The sequence below is a fragment of the Podarcis gaigeae genome, assembly GCF_964106915.1.
Source record: "Podarcis gaigeae genome assembly, chromosome: 5".
Taxonomy (NCBI): Eukaryota; Metazoa; Chordata; class Lepidosauria; order Squamata; family Lacertidae; genus Podarcis; species Podarcis gaigeae.
In genome coordinates, this window is record NC_139681.1 from 58,699,154 (window position 1) to 58,715,912 (window position 16,759).

General features: G+C 41.5%; 1 protein-coding gene across 8 annotated transcripts in view; it reads right to left on the reverse strand.

The window, feature by feature from the left end:
- ARMH3 (armadillo like helical domain containing 3) overlaps positions 1 to 16,759 on the reverse strand; it is a 126,102-nt gene that overhangs the window by 82,252 nt on the left and 27,091 nt on the right. For all 8 annotated transcript variants that reach the window (XM_083737948.1, XM_083737947.1, XM_083737952.1 and 5 more), the window contains 9 exons: positions 16,479 to 16,525; positions 15,231 to 15,306; positions 12,923 to 13,019; positions 9,760 to 9,861; positions 6,767 to 6,825; positions 5,477 to 5,542; positions 4,705 to 4,774; positions 3,240 to 3,300; positions 1,196 to 1,284 (listed from right to left, as the gene is read on the reverse strand). In XM_083737948.1, coding sequence (XP_083594074.1) covers positions 1,196 to 1,284; positions 3,240 to 3,300; positions 4,705 to 4,774; positions 5,477 to 5,542; positions 6,767 to 6,825; positions 9,760 to 9,861; positions 12,923 to 13,019; positions 15,231 to 15,306; positions 16,479 to 16,525 — 667 coding nt within the window. The remainder of the gene's footprint in view (positions 1 to 1,195; positions 1,285 to 3,239; positions 3,301 to 4,704; positions 4,775 to 5,476; positions 5,543 to 6,766; positions 6,826 to 9,759; positions 9,862 to 12,922; positions 13,020 to 15,230; positions 15,307 to 16,478; positions 16,526 to 16,759) is intronic.

Consider the following 16,759-nt stretch of genomic DNA (forward strand, 5'->3'; position numbering starts at 1 on the left):
ATACCAAGTGGCAGCAAAAAACATTATCAGGGTGAGAAAGAAGGGGAAAGCTCTCATAATGTTCAGTGCCAGCCACAGCTCTGACAAAAGCAAAGGCGACAGAAATATTGCTAATTCATTAATAGAGAAAAGATATATCACCCTCTGTACTCTGCTTTAGAAAACCTAAAGGAGCCACATGTCACAAAAAGAAATGTGAACTGATTGAGGTAGAATCAGATAAGTATTTTCACCTAGCTGCAGTTAGCCATAGAGGTAAGACTGCTAGCCATCTAACAAAGCTCTGCTTTAATTTAACGCAGCTTCCCAATTGCCCTTCCCTAAAGAATTTCATTGAAAAAACCAAGCCATTAGCTATTGTTCCCAGGACATATAATAGGACTAGACCATTTCTATAACAACTTCTTTATTAAAGCATGGAAACTTTTATGGTGAGGGCACAGTTAACTGTACTCAAAAATTACTTGCTAGTCCTGCTTCCAGGCACAGAACAAGAAGACAGAATTAGAAGCTAGACAAATGGATTAGCTCAATCCTTTTCATCCTCCAGAGGCAAAAGTCAGTCCACTGCCTGTCTATTAAGTACTGCTATGCCCCATTTCAGTTTAAATCTCCCAGGGCAGAGCTACAATGCTTGGATTAGGGCTAGTATGGACACGTAGCCTGACACAAAGTTCTTACCCCACTGCCCCTCTTTAATATTCAGGCAAACCTGAATATTACCTACCTTTCTCCACCCACAGCAGTAGCCAATGATGATGAGTAGGAGTGGGGATTGCATAGTATGACATTAGATTTCAAAGTAAATCTGTCTGAAACTTACAGGGACAAAAGGGAGAACCGAACATGGAAAATAGCACCTACTTTTTTAGGATCACACCTATTTCTGCTCTAAAATTTAACAGCGATTAGAACAGATCCTATATAGAAACTTCTCACCTGATATGGAGGAAGCTTGACCTAAAGAAAACCACTCATACAGCTTGATTTAAACAGCTACTACTCCTGCTCCTTGCTTCCCCACAATTATACTTCCTGGTGCAATCATGCTTCGAAAGGTACAGGACAATGGGCAACACACTTCAGTTATTGTAGTAATTCTGATTCTAGAACAACAAAACACCAAGCTTGCAAAGGGACAAGAAGGATAAACTGGTACTGGATGAGAGGCAAGCAAGCAAATAATAATAATTACCTGACCAGAGTTCCCTCCAAGTGTAATGAAGCCTCACTCTGCATTTCTTCTGGTAGCAAAGCAGCTTGTGCACTATTTGAATGCAGCGTCTGGAGAAAACAGAGAGGAAAGCCTAATGAAATAAGCAGCATGTAATGGTGATATACAGTGCAGGAACACTGGCAAATTTTCAAGAGCCAGCTGCATAAAAGTGATATTGTTATTTAATTTCGGTATTGCTTCCTCAAAGGCATATCAAAGTGATCTCACCAAACAAATACAAAATTTCACAATACAAAAAATATATATAAAACAACTGCATATATAAAAATAGCTACCAATTACACACATAAAACAATTACAAATCAGTACATATATAAACACAGTTAAAACCATTTGGAATCCAATACAGATATTGCGTCGAATAAAGATCTCCTATTGGAAAGTTGATTGAAAAAGGGAAGTCTTTAACAGACACCAAAAAGACAATTAAGATGGTGCCTGTCTGAGTTCCAGTGGATAGCTGCCACTACACTACAGACCTCCTTAAAAGATGCTATCTTCAGGATTCCCCCTCCTGCAGAATGTAGGGATCAGTTATATTTATTATTATTTCATTATTGTGTTTCTATCCCACCTGTCCTCCAGTGAGCTCAAGGTAGTACACCAGTTCCACCCCACTCCATTATATCCCTGCAACAGGTCTTAGTCCGGCACTCAACCACCACACTACACTGGCTCAGAATACTGGGTATATAAGGATGCGAATGTGTTTTCAGTATCCTCATCCCCAGCTGTATATGGCCTTTTTCCACCCATGCCAGCACCTTGAATTTTGCCAATTAGGTACTGGGCTGTCAATGGAATTATTTCAACAGCCGATTAATATGATGGTGATATTCAGCCAAAGTGAGCTGTCATTTTCTGCACTAGCTGCAGCTTCCAGCTTCCTCAAGGGCTGTTCCACAAAGAGCTACATTCATAATAGGCAGCACATGGCTGACAGTTGTCAGTCTACCCTGGTCCAGAACAGTTGTAGCTGTCTGATCAGCCAAAGCTAGAAAATGTGTCTCCTGGCCACTGGGATCCATCTCTGGTGACAAAGAGAGTAACCCCAAACTACAAACCTGCTCCTTTGGGAGGAGCACAACTCTGTCCAAAGCAGGCAATTGACCAATTATCTGGGCTCATAAACCAACTAATCACAATGCCTGTCTTGCCAGGATACCAAGTCAGTTTCTTCTTACCCAGACTACCACCAAGTCCAGGCATTAATCCAGAGATACACTCTGCTGATTCAAACGCTACTGAGAAATAAATCTGGCATGGCACCTTGTACCAAATCTCCAAGGGACCGCCTGCAATGGATTCACAGAGATGATAGGATGATAACCTGCAGATACTAACCCGCAGCACCACACAGCACACTTGCCAGGAGGCTGAAAGATAATCACTTCTGAGTTCTTCACCTATTGCAACACAGTAACACTTTTTTTTGTAAACTGTTTCGAGCACAAATGCATTTGTGGGAAATGAAGCATTATAAACGATTTGATTAATCTCCCAGTCTCTCACAGTACACAAAGGTTAGATGCTGCTGACATTCAAATAGTCCTTCAAAAGAATTTTTAAAGAACATCTCAAGAGCTACATATGATACATGGTTCTGATAAGCCAGGTAAAATGAAGTGGCTTCTTGCATGCACAGGCATCAAAGCATTCCCCCCCCCCGCCCCCGCTTTCCTTTTTGGCCTTTTATAGGCCATTAGCACCGTGTTTCACCATCTCTCCTGGACAATGCTTCACACACTTGCCTGGTGTTTTGAAATACTTTCCAGCTCAAGATTTTTGCTCTTGTTCTGCTGATTAAGTAATTTAGGAAAACTCTCCGAATGGGAATTCGTTTCAATTTCAATTTCTTGGCACATTGAACAAAAGCACAACTCTTAGGGAGTTTCCTGAAATTACCTCGGGGAGGGAAATCATTCTGTTTTTTTAAAAAATAAAATAAAAAGCGATGCCTGTTAATAAATGCCTCAATATGCTTTAGTCAACTATTACTTACACATAAAGATCCATGGGAAACTCTTTCATCATGTGTGTAATGATAAATTCTACCATCAGATCTAGAAGGAAAGGATATAGATATCATGACAAAACTATGACGAAGACCTTGGACTTATAACCAATTTAAGTTTTCGTTTCCAGATCGTGAACTTGCACTGCCAAGTGCTAACATCAATGCAGACAAAACACACTATAATTATGAGCAGTGGGAAGGGACCGTATGGAGAGTTCTGGCTGTGGTTATTCTCTTTTCCAAAAACCTGAGATGATACTAGTGGGAAATGAATGCCTTAAAAGGCATGTTTGTGTATGCCTTTCAACTCCCAAGCATCAAATCCTTCAGTTGTCCAGCTTTCCCTTTATCATCCATATCAAAAGCTACTTTTAAGGGCTAGAATTCTACTTATTTCAAATCTTGCCACTGGTGGAAAATTCCTGCAAAAAACAAGTTTCAGAAATTTGCTGTGACAGGGGGCCATATTTATTTTACACCAGATAATGATACAACACAAAATGGTGCTTTACATCTATGGAGCATGTTCCAAAGCACAATAAATCTGACAGGGTCTCAATAATAGCTTAAATTGTTCCTGTGTCACTGAGTCAATAAAGTCTAATGGCATCACACAGTTTCAGAAATATTCAATTTCTATTTCTGGCCTTTTGTCAATGTTTTCCAGAGTGGACAAGGTGACCCAGACACTTTTGCCAATATTTGCCTGTCTTTCCTACCAATTTTCAAAGAACTGTAGAGTAGAGCGGAACCTAAAGAATTCTTACATTCAATTATCCACACCGGCTCATCCAGCCTCTTATTTAAAGTCATCAGCAGTTAATTTTATTTATGTGCAGCACTAATATGTTAGATTTTAGTGCATTATCCAGCTAAGGAAAGTTGGCAAAACAGTATTCCATTAGCTTCTGAAACTCTTTGGAACAAATGTGTTCCATTACTCTGCAGCCTATTTCTGTTAAGACTTATTTATAAAGACTCACTTTTCTCCTTGCCCAAAGTAAGTAAAGGGGTAGGCAGAGAAGAGGCAAGAAGATGCCATATTGGTAAATGAAATACATTTTAGAATTAATGCCTAGCTGGCAAAGTACTGAGGAATGTTCTCCTGAGGGAGGTTCGGCTGGCACCTTCATTATATACCTTAGGGCACCAGGCAAAAACGTTACTCTTCAACCAGCCCTTTGGCTGATTAACATCCTATACCCTTTTAAATGTATTTGTGGGAGGAAGTAGGGGGTTATTGGTTTGCCTGGGTTTTTTTGTTCTTGTTTTGTTCTTATGTATTTTATGTTTTTATCTTGTATTTTCATGTCGTGAACTGCCCTGAGATCTATAAATGAAGGGCGATATACAAATTAAATAAATAAATCTCTCCACACACACACACACACACACACACACACACCTATCTTTGGAATAGCTGCTGACCAAATCTAGTAAGTACACTTACCCAGCACTGCGCAAACCAGAGGCCGACAGGGAAGGTTCTTGTCAGCAGCTTTCTTTCTGTGTCTCATAGGCTTCAAAACACATGGAGATAAAATAGTCATGTGGCAGGGAGCAGGGACACCCAAGATACATTATCTCAAATACTTTCTATGCAAATAAAACTGCTGCCCAAAGGGATGGCTTTCCCCCTCTCCCATTCCACACAGTCTCATTGGTCACTTTACTGATTTGGCTATAAGCAAAGACCAGGGTATCTGTAGGCTGGGTTTTGGATAGGCTGTACCTCCTATTGTGTCCTTCAACACAATGTCCATACACATCACTGCTAGAGGAAAAAATACTGAGCTAGGTAGCAGATTTTCATACAATCATTGGCTATAATGTTTTATCTACAAGTCAGGAAGAAAAGATTTTCATAGTAAGATAACTGTTATGACCATTGGTGTCTGAAGTTAAGGAGCCATGACAGAAAATACAATTTTATGCATAAGCTAAATAGAAATCATAAGTGACCCCATGAGAGATGTGCACTTTTGAAACCTTATGTTAATATGGGTCTTTTCAGGATTAATTTATGATATTCTAATACACTAGAATTACATTTCAAAATGCTGTTCCAGTTATCTCAATTATTTAAACATATTATTAAAGTGTGTTTAATCCACATTAAGTAGGTTTTCAAATATTTCGAAGCATCACCATGCATGAATGATATCCAATTTAAGAGTCCACCCCAGCCTGGTAAACCAAGGCACTTAATGAGAGAGACTCACCATTCTGTGGAGGTTTACTCGAAAATTCATGTTGTCATCATGCAGAAAAGCATTAGCATACTGGTCCTATTAAGGAAGGAAAAAACACTACAGTCATGAAAGGTAGCACAGTCATGAAAGGTAACACTTGCAAAACTGCCAAGTAAATATTATACAGATAACTACTGGTAATTATCAGTCTTTTTATTATGTTTTTAAGTGTGCTTTTAAATTATGCTTTTATGCAGATTCTCCATATGGATGACTAGCCCAGCTCAAAAACCCCACAAAAAACTGAATGCATTTTGTTGCTTCCTTCTGATGTTCATCTTTGCAGGAAAGTGTCAGGAAAATTGTAATGCACTCTGCAGAATTCACAAAGAAGCTTCTTTACAATAATGTATATAGAAAGCTTTATGGCGACATTCCAATGGACTCATTGTCACTGGAGTTATTACAGGTTGAGCTGCTGGAAGATGGCTCAGCAGCCTCAGTCAGCTTTCATTTTAGCTTTAATTCTAAATCAAATCATGTTCTATGTAACACAAGTATGGCAACAAATTTGCTCTCCTTGAATTTCACAGTCAAACACACCCTGGTTGAAAGCAGGCAATAACTCTGTCTTCTGCTAGCTACATTCCTCTCAAGTAAGCTTAGGTGATATCAACAGCAGCTAATTGCTGAGGCTTTTTAAAAAAAATAATAATAATGAAATGGAAATAATAAGAATTCATGGCCTCCTGAAATACCACTTTAAAATAATAATGAAACGGAAATAATAGGAATTCATGGCCTCTTGAAACTTTAAAAACCAAGATTCTGGGTAGCATTGATGCAGAATGAGCTGCTGTAGGGCAGAAGAGTCTTGCTCTAATGCTAAACAAAACAGAACCCCAACTATTAGCTGGCACTTGAACAAATATACTTTTTCCAATAGAAAAATGGGACTCCTCTAGGAGACTGGAAAGCACCAATGTGTAATCATGTATCACTTCCTAGTTGACCTGTGTCAAGTGCCTTCTGCAGAAGTATATACACATATACACATAAGTGTACACACGCACACACACACAAGTGATCTCTCATGTTTACTGCTCCAAACGTTCAGCATCAGAATAAAAGTAATGTACAAAAGGGAATGATTTGTTTGGGAAGCTGACCATCAGCACATGGTTAACTATAAATACCGCATTAGTTATCATTCGACTTCCTACAGAAAGGAGGGCTAGGAATGCAGGCTTAGCACCAGGTCACAGGCTAGAGGCTAATGCATATGTAAATGAGATACAGGACACCAGCAGCGGGGCTTACCTCTGCTATGCAGGTCAAGATAATCAGACAGAGCTTGCCACTGTGGAGCCGGTGTTCATCTGCAAATGAAAAACAGCAGGTCCCATATGAGCCACTTATACCTTGATGTGCCAAAGGGTCAGTAGGTGAATCAGGAAGCAGAAAAAGCAGAGCAAGAGGTGAGGCATCAGTAGCATTTCAGCTCTGCGCTCAAAGTTGTTACCCTAGACAAGAAACTGTAAGACCTCCAAAGATCTGTAATAAAGCTTGTGCTATTAATCCTGGTTTCATAGTCTCTCTTTACATCTTTGATGTTAATCTTTTCCACTGTGTCTATGTAACACAGCCACTAGGCTTACTATTAGTACAGAAATAGTTCTTGTCCCAGAGCCTATCGTTAAGGCTGGGTAACCTGTGGCCCTCCAGATGTTGTTGGACTACAACTCCCATCATTCTTCTCTTCCCTATCATCACGCCTAGTTCTGGAACCTTTTTTCTAGCAAAATCGCACTGGAATTTAGGGCTACTAAAGGCTGCTAGACATGACAGCTGTAGTCTACCTTCACAGTCACAGGTAATATGCCTCCATCTACCAGATGCTGGGAATCATAGGAAGGGAAAGTGCTGTTGCACTCAAGTCCTATTTGCTGGCTTCCCATCGGCATCTCATTGGCCACTTGGTAGACAAGATGGGCCTTCATTCTGATCTAGCAGAGCTCTTATCATCCTCTTTTGGCCTTGTAAAGCCTTGTACAATGAGATGGATTTTCTGGCTAACAACGAAGAGCCTTGAAGAGTGGTGGGCAGCCTTGACATGGATCCAATTGGTAACTCTGCTCACTAGGGACAAAGAGTCATTTTAAAAAAGATAAACGTGAAAGCCTCAAAACTGTGGGCAGCTTTGGACATCACAATAAGCCATCGTTTATCATGACAGGAACAAGCCAAAGGAAGCTATCAGATCACATCTTACGTCTTTCTCTGATGCAACCATAATGAGGAAATTGGAAGTTGTTGATTAACTGCAATCTGCATTATGTCCAAATCTAAAACTGTGATTAATCTCAAATAAGAATTGTTCAAACAAGGTGGCTTATAACCCATGGTTATGAAGCTGGCTTGTTTTTAATACATATTTATGTAAGATGAACCAGTTTTCACATCCAGGTGAAACAACAAGCTATGATTGATTGAAATGGACGAAAAAGCTTCTAATCTCCTCTTTGCAGCCATAGCACAAGAGGAGGAGAAGAGAGCACATGCAAGCCCAAAACTTGCTGAAACTCGTTCCCATCACAATAAAGCATGGCTTTTCATGACATCCAAACCAGTTCTGTGGGTACATGTAAAGGACAATGGCACACAAGTACATTTAAACATGGTCATCCCTTGAGGCCAGGTGTGTTACCAATTTAAAAAGAGAGCTCCAGTACTCTGGAGCCTTGTTATCTTTTCACTGCAAGACATAGAGACCACAGTCGTGTGTCCTTTGGGATTACATGCCAGGCATTACTTTTCTATACTGAGCATTTGCTCTTTAGATTACTCATACTGCAAGTGATGCAATATGTTCAACAGCACATCATTGGGTATGGATCTGCAGCTGCACAGAACAGTACTTTAGTATAAGCACATCTCACTCCTCCTTATAAGCCATAAGTACATTATAAAATGACACAGCTACCCCGATATGCAAACCGACTTTGGTCCTAGGTAATAGATGAGGTGACAGGGAGAGGGAGGTTCTGCTACCATGCCATTTCTATGCAGGCAGCGGCTACCTGACTGGAGCTTTCTTCTCCTCTATCTCAAGCCAAGGAAAAGTCAGAACCAGGAAACATTAACAGATAACCCCAAATGAGAGTAACAACTAGGGGAATTAATTCATAAAATGTTAACTAGACTGAGCATTGGTAGAGGGGAGCTAACAATTAATATCCTTAACGGACAGCATTCAATTCTTCAGCCATCTACATGTTAGAAAGATTAACCTAGAACACTAGTTACGCTCTGCTTAAAAAACTGAACAGAGAAAGAATTTAAAAGTAATCTCAAATATTTTTAAAGGGGGGAGTCAATTTAATTGTCTCCTCAGAAGATACATTTCGTTGAATTTAAAAGAACCCAGGCCCAGCTAAAATTGCTGTTGCAGGATGTTACAAAGGAATTATAACAAAAAGTTGCATTGTGCTGCTTAATGTCTTCACACTTAGCTACATAAACTGTAATGGAAATTTAAAAGGGACCAAATAACTCTAGTCAAGGGTGGGAGGTAAGGAATAGCTACAATTCTCTCTTAAACTCTTCAGGAGATTATTTTTGCATGTTGCCAAAAATGGGACGCTAAGCAAAATGTAGTAGGCTAATGCCAGAAATTCCTAACTTGTGATACAAATGGCCTGCAAAAGGTTAAAATACAGAGGTAAGAAAACATGCCAACGTACAAGGCACTGTGATTTATGAAACCATGATGTAGGCAGACTACCTAAATCCATGCACAACCCAATTATCACCCACTTTATGAAGAAAGTCAAAGCTTCTTGCCCACTCAGCAGAGCCTTCCTTCACCAGCCCACATCAAGCTACCTTTGCCAGTCAGGAAATATGATACATAGAGGTTCATCCAGAGCTCTGTTTTGCACTGCTCCTCTTGGGCACTCTTAGAAATGCCATACTCAATGCATTGAAGCCTCTGTCGCCTCCCTCGATATAGCTGAAAATTGGATGCACTTTGCCTCATAGGGAGGGCATGCTGAGACTCCTCCGGCGGTTATGAACTACAGTTTTTCTTATTCTATATTTGGTTTCCCTCCCTTCAGCACCAGGGCTCCCTAGTATCCAGTAATTGCCATCTGGCAATGAGAAACCAGCTCATTCTCTCAGCGGGAACCACTTTCATCTCCACGGGGATTCCAGGTAGATTTTTGTATACAGACCAACTAGCAACATCCCCTTTCCCCCCCACCCTCCAGCAAATTTCTGAAATGTAAAGCTGTGTCAACACAAATGCTTACCTTTGGTGTCCTGCATTACAATGGAGCTGTACTTTAAGAAAGTTATCAGCAGGTTGCTGGTCTGCACGTCGGCATCCAGAGGCAGCTCCACGGTGCTTATAACTAGGAAAGGTCAGATAAGATTTGCTAATCACCAGCACAAAGTTTCGAAAGCTCTCCCAGTGGAGGTAAAGAGGATGCCTCTGTTATGGAAACATCCAGTCTTACAGGTATTTCTGTTCATAACTTTCTATAGTCCCAGGCAGTACCACTGCCAATCCTGATGTCAATAAAAAATAATGTTCATTGGTTCAACTCCCCACTTCCGCAATGTGGTTAGACCATCCACAAGCAATGCCACAGGAAATACTCCAATAAAAGCACATTTTTGTAGTGCTTTTGCCACCCTGCTTAATATCCTATTCTGCAGGCATGGCCCTAACTCACACTTGGCTAACCTGTAGCTCTCCAGTTGTTGTAGGTCAGACATGTGCAACCTGTCGACCGCGATCGGCCAGTAGATCACAGGAGTGATCCTGGTGAATCGCAGGATTAAATAAAGCGGGCAAGGAATGTTGCCGCCGCCCCCCCAAGCACTGGATCCTGCCGCCACGGCCTGCTCGTGGGGGCAGGGGGCGGTGACATTCCTTGCCTGATCGCTTGCCGCCCGGCCCGGCTGCAGCAGCGGCCCTGGCACTGGATCCCTCTGACAACTGGGGGGGGGAGGCACAATTGGGATCTGCATCAGCTGCGCGACTCCCTTTGACAGGGGGGAAGGGAGGCAGGCAAGACCGGGATCCGAATCAGCTGCACGGCTCCTTTTGATGGGGGGGAGGGATTGGGATCCGCATCAACTTTTCAGCTCCCTATGAGAGGAAGCGGGGGAGAGAGAAAGGGCCAAATCACTGAGGGAAGGAGAAGGAACAAGAGAAAGAGAAGGACTGAACTCTGTTCTCTGGGATTTGCACACTTCTTCATTCTCTTCCTTGCAATATCCGTACATACTTTTCCACTACTGCTCAAAAGGTTGCCATCTAAGTATGGGACAAGAACCCTGATGTCAAGCTTCAGTTCAAGCTCAATACAGCAGCTTCCTCCCCCCCCCCCCCCACATCTCTGCTGCTTCCAGGAAGGATGTGCATTTCTTTGGTCATTAACAGCATTGCAAGACTTGGATGTCCATTAGCCTTTCCCTTCCATTTAATGATCACCAGTACACCAAAGTCTTATGTGCCTTTTCTGGAGTGGAGGCATTTCTAGCACTGCTGGATTTAAACAAAAACAAGAACACTTAAGCCCTTCAAATAGGGAAGGAGGACTTGTGGCCCCAGCAGATATTGAACTCCCCATCAGTCCCAGCCAGCACAGTTAAAAATGATGGGAGTCCAACAATATTTGGACATCCACAAATTCCCCATCAAAGCCTTGTAACATAATGGCCAAGCAATATGTATTGCCAGCCCAACACATGTCTTGCTGCCTTCACTTCTGGGACACCCAAAGAGAAATCATGAGAATATGACAGTTTCAGAGAGGTCAGCCCAGTTATGTAACTTGTCCAGTAGGGCATTCCTCCACATTTAACAGGCAAGAAAGCTGTTCTCAGATCACTGCTAACAGGGCTGTTCCCTCTACCATCAGAACTATACAACCTCCCCATAGTAGCACTAATCCACTCAGTGATTTAACTAATAGGTATTCAACAACTATAATGGATCCTTCTGGAGCTGCTATGATGCACACTGTGAATGAATACTTAACAGCAGCCAGCAAAATCAGCACTTGGGATAACCATGGTGACAGTCACCTTAGACACAGTTCACGCAAAAGCAGGAAAAGGTAGGTCATTTTCTTTTCTTTTCTTTTTAAATCACTGTGTAGAAAGTTACTATTTATCATAGCTCAGCCCCTGCAGCCTTGACCCTTTCATGAAAGAAAGCGTGGGTTTTTAATTTTTTAAAAAATTGAAAATGGTATTTAGTCCATGTCAGAAGCAAGATGCAGAGGAAGTGGTTTCGGACTGTAAGCCTGTTTGCAAACTCCAGTTGCTGGTAAAGAACCCAGAACTACATGGGCTGGGGGGCTTAACAAAATCCTTTTGAGGCAAACCAAAAGGAAAAGTGACCTTCCACTTTGAAGTAGTATACTGCCAATCGTGAGTCAATGATTACTAAATTGCAAGGCCTGAGGAGGTGGAGTAATCCTGGCATGCTTAAAAAAAAATTAAAAAAAGAATGAGCTAGAAATCTTGGGAGCAAAGCAAACTCATGCTCAGGATTACTAAAAGGACAAAGGAGAAATAAAAAGCAACAGTGAGAAAGACCTTTAACGGTAGTGATGCAGGTCAAGATTAAAATTACTCTACTATTGTTAATCAACCTCCCAGCAGTAGGAAGGCGGCGCTCACTATGCCTGTCTGCAGCCGTCTGTGAAAGACAGAGAGAGATGAAGGTAAGCACAAATTCTGCCTGCTGTATATTTTTTTAAAAAGTGTGTGGGCGGATACATTTGCAGTGAACAATCTGAAAGAAAGCCTAAGCAGCTCCCAACCCTCAGCATCATATGGAATACATATGCAGAGGTAGAAGACATGATTTTTTTTAAACGGAGGCTTTTGATATCCATGGCAACCAAGAAGAATTTATCCTCCCAGAGAAGAATGCTCTTCTGCTAGGATATCGGAGTGACCTGAATAGCAGCAACAAGAGGGTAACACACACTGCTCTCACCCAGAGATGCCTACAAACTGAGTTCTATTAAAGCCCTTCACATTCTGCCATTAAACCATCTGTGACGCATAAAGAAGTCAGCACACACACATACACAGGGAAACCGTGAGGTCCAGTATAGACAATTGATGCTATTTTCCCCAGGATAACTACCCACAACTTTGCCCCTGCAACTGTGTATTGTCCTCCTGTTTACCAAGGACAGCTGCCTTCCCACATCATAAAAACAGATCCAGGGGAAATCTCATTTGGGGTCAGTTTATGATCCAGCCACATGAAGCCATCATGCCGTCATTCATTCTTACACTTGGTGGGGTTTCAAATGCATTGAAAACCTTGGCTTTGAACTACAAAAGCTTAAGTTTTCTCTGGACAAACTGAGGACAATTGCTATGTTTCCCAGGGTATAAACACATCAAGATGCAGGCAACTGGAGCATATGTAGAAGAGCTCACCGTCAGAAGAAGGTGGTGTGGTCCCAAGAGGAGTGACTGGAGTTGTCGGAGTCGTTGGGCTTACTGGCATGGTCACCAAACCAATTTCAGGATGACTCTAGGAACCAAACACATGTAGATCAGTTCTGTTCCACGTGGCCCATACCGTACTACGCAAGTTTTGTTTGCTGCACCCTCATTCCAAGCTCAGCATTGTTGATAAACCTGATGAGACCTACAATACCTACAGAAATCTGTGAGTTGGTGTTTGTTATAGAAAAACTTGGAAAGTGCCCCCCATTCAGCCTTTCACTATTTTGTAACAACTGAATTGACAGCACCATTTGGGGGACGTTCTCTTTCTCACACCCTCCAAAATACAGACTTGCTGCTGAAGCAGCATTTTCCTCCTGTCCTTATAGTTCTTATCTTAATGTATTTCGCCTTAAAGAACAAGTCAATGCATCACGTTGCCACCCAGCTGCTTAACCCAGGTGCTTCCAGAGAACACGGCCAAATAAATAATAATGTAGTTACAGATTTCCCCTGCCTTCTTCTACTAGTTCTTCTCTGCATTTCATCTCAGCCAGCAGCCCCCTCCCCCCCAATCTAATTTCTGATTTAACTTTATTCTCCATAGGGTTCCATTTGTATCACTGGCATTCAGGAGAACAGGCAAGGTTTCATACTATTCTATTTCATATCCAACAGTGAAGTAATGAAGTCTGTTTCAGAGTACGCCTTTCGTATCAATGCATCTTCAAATGTTCTCTCGGCAACAAGCAGAGCAATGATTTGAAATGTGTTCTAGAACTACCAATCTGCTTTTAACTGCACAATGTTTCATGGAGGTTCACATAGAGGTCTGCCATGGCAGAGATCTAGAAAGTCTGGTTTATTAATGGGCTCTTACCAGCCCGTTTTGTAAGAGAGCACATCGCCAATGGTTGTAGACCCAATTTCAGAAAGCCATCTCTGGGGCAAGCTTTGAAACATACAGCCCATTGAAAATATTACAGGCAAGCAACTCTATTTCCATGCAATAAAACAATTGCATGCTGCTATAATAAGGTTTTATAACTCCCGAGCCAGCTAAGGGATAACAGCACCACCTAGCACCTCATTTCTGGCACCTCATTTCTAAAACACATCTATCAATGTAATTTTGTGCATGGTACAACAACTCCCCAATAGCTTGACAAAAAAATCTACTAGACCAACATATATCCTCCCTGTTTACCTCTGCTCTATAGTCTCCAGCCTGTGCACATATACAATATGAGCAAAACAACTTAAACACATATGAATTACACAAATTTTAGCTGTGGTTCCAATACCAGGAAACACACATGAAAAGTAGCCCTGTTCTGTATGCTAACACACACAGACGCACCCAATTGATGCAAACTTAATTAAATAAAACACCACTACATTTACTGCACTCCAGAACAGAAGCCAATCCTGCAAGAACTGCACAAGCAGAAAAATTAAAACTCAGCTTTTCACAAAAGCCAACATGCAGAAGCCAAAACATATGCAGCTCTAGAGAAGATTACAAGAGCACAAACCAAGGAGCAGTGATGACTGGAAATGCCACAGCCATGCCAGTAACCTTTAAATCAGGTGAGAGGGAAGAAGGCTTTTTACTACTGGTTGATTAAATAAAAAAGAATGGCCAGAGATTGAAAGCAACATTCAAAAGACCTTATAAGTAGGAAAAAAGTATAGAGCAGTTTTCGACTCAGAACAATTTAATACCCTTAAATCTAGGGGACCAAAGCAATTTCTGCCTTCCCAGGCCCAACTGAGCTAAAGCTTTCTTGTTTCAGGACTAGCTATCCTTGCCTGCAGAGTGTTGATTCCCACCAATGTACACTTAACCTGAGGAAGACTAGGATAAAAGAAGAGCCATTTGGTATGCAAATACTGCACAAACAATCCTCCAGTTTTAAACTAGCTTGAAGCATCCTTCCTCACTTGGTAGTCGCCAGGGACCTATCACATCTTGCTTCAGTAACAAACTTGCTTTCAGTAACAAACTAATCTGAATCTCACCCTCAGGGCTCAGAGTCCATACAGTACTCAGATTGGGGGGGGGGGGCGTAACAGAAAGAAACAAATAAGCACTGTGCATTTGTTCCCTAAGCCATCAAATTCAGAAGAAAGCCTGCTTCTTGTGGCAGACCACCAAGTGAACAAACCATTGCGGCAGAACACCACATCTGACAAAAGGCAGGAAGAGCTCCAAGGTCCATTGGCACAGCTATCTCCAGCATGCTGAAGCTATTTTAGTTTGCATTGCAATCCAGAAAAAGGAATTTCATCCCACCTGTGCCAACACAGTGATGAAGTTTCGGTTCAAGTGAACAGCTTCATAAAGAGCCAAAAGGATAGCCTCGTTGGTTCTACAAAAAGAGAAAAAGATGTGCTGCAGTAAATGAGTGTAAAATAATGGGTCACTTCCCCCGCCCTTACTACCCAGCAACTTTGGATACCCAGAATGATAAACAAAGACATATTTATATTAGAAAGCTGGGTCCCTCCCCTCAAAAACCCACCCCCTCACACACATAAACAAATCTCACTACAGCCAACCAAAGACAACCAACCTCTCTTACCACCAAGGAAGCATAACAAGCGAATAGAAAGAGAACCCACACAAGTGACGCTGACACAAAACCGCACACATACACTAAGTAGAATAATAGAAGCATCGCCACCCCACCCCACACACCATTCCCCCCTCCCCCTCTTTTCTTCCCAGTCTAATACTGCATGCGACACTAATGTATCACAACAAATGTAACTGATCTGTAGAAAACACAACTTGAAAAAATGTATTTTTGTAATCTAAGAAATCTTTAATGAAAATTATTTTTAAAAGAAAGAAAAGCTGGGTCCCTGCAGGGTATTCCATGCCCCCCCCCAGACTTCCAAACCACTAGACACCTAGCAAAAATCTACACATACCCCATATGCATTGATAGAAGGTAACTTTTACTTTATACAAATGTAGTCGTCCACCCCAATTTATTGCAGCACTTAACATTTATTTATTGCACTTCACATATAGCACCCTGCTCTAGTTATCCCCAGGCCCAAATAAGAAGGAAGGAATATTAAGGACAAAGGAAAGATCATAGCATCTACAACCAACTGGTCAACTTGAAGCACATAGGGTAGGTATGGCCCCAGAAGGTTGCAGGCATCAACAATGTTTTTGTTTGCTTGACTGTGGCAAAATTTCTGATGTGGTCATCAGTGCCAAATAATTTACTTGTATCTGCTCAAAAACATGGATATCCAAATGCCATGTATGGTAACTCCTCCTTCCTATTTGCCCCCATTTCCATTCCAGTTTCAGTGCGTAAGAATAGAAATGCTATACCCTAACCATCTGACTAAAGCTTCTGCTAATTCACTCATGTACCAGACTGCCTGCTGCCATCTATAGTACTGGCTGCTGAGCTAGAGTTAAATTTCCTTGCTTTATATTTTTAAGTTAAATGTCAGCAATGGATAGCATTTTATACTTCTCAATCAAAACAGCAAATTGCTATCTGCTGGGTGCACTTACTGAACGGAGATTTTCTCATCTGCATCAGCTATGAACATGCTGCCCACCTGTGGAAATAAGCAATATTGCACAGCATTAGGATCTATAGAAATTTTCCCTCAAGCTGAGCAGGCACACAATTCTTAAAGTAAAATGGGCACTATATATTTTCAGGGGAGCCAGAGTCATAGCCTAATGTAGCATATATAAGAAAATCATTTTCATTTTCTTTTACAAGCATTGGACTGGGCCCCTGGCACAGCAAACACACACACACACACACACACACACACACACCCCTT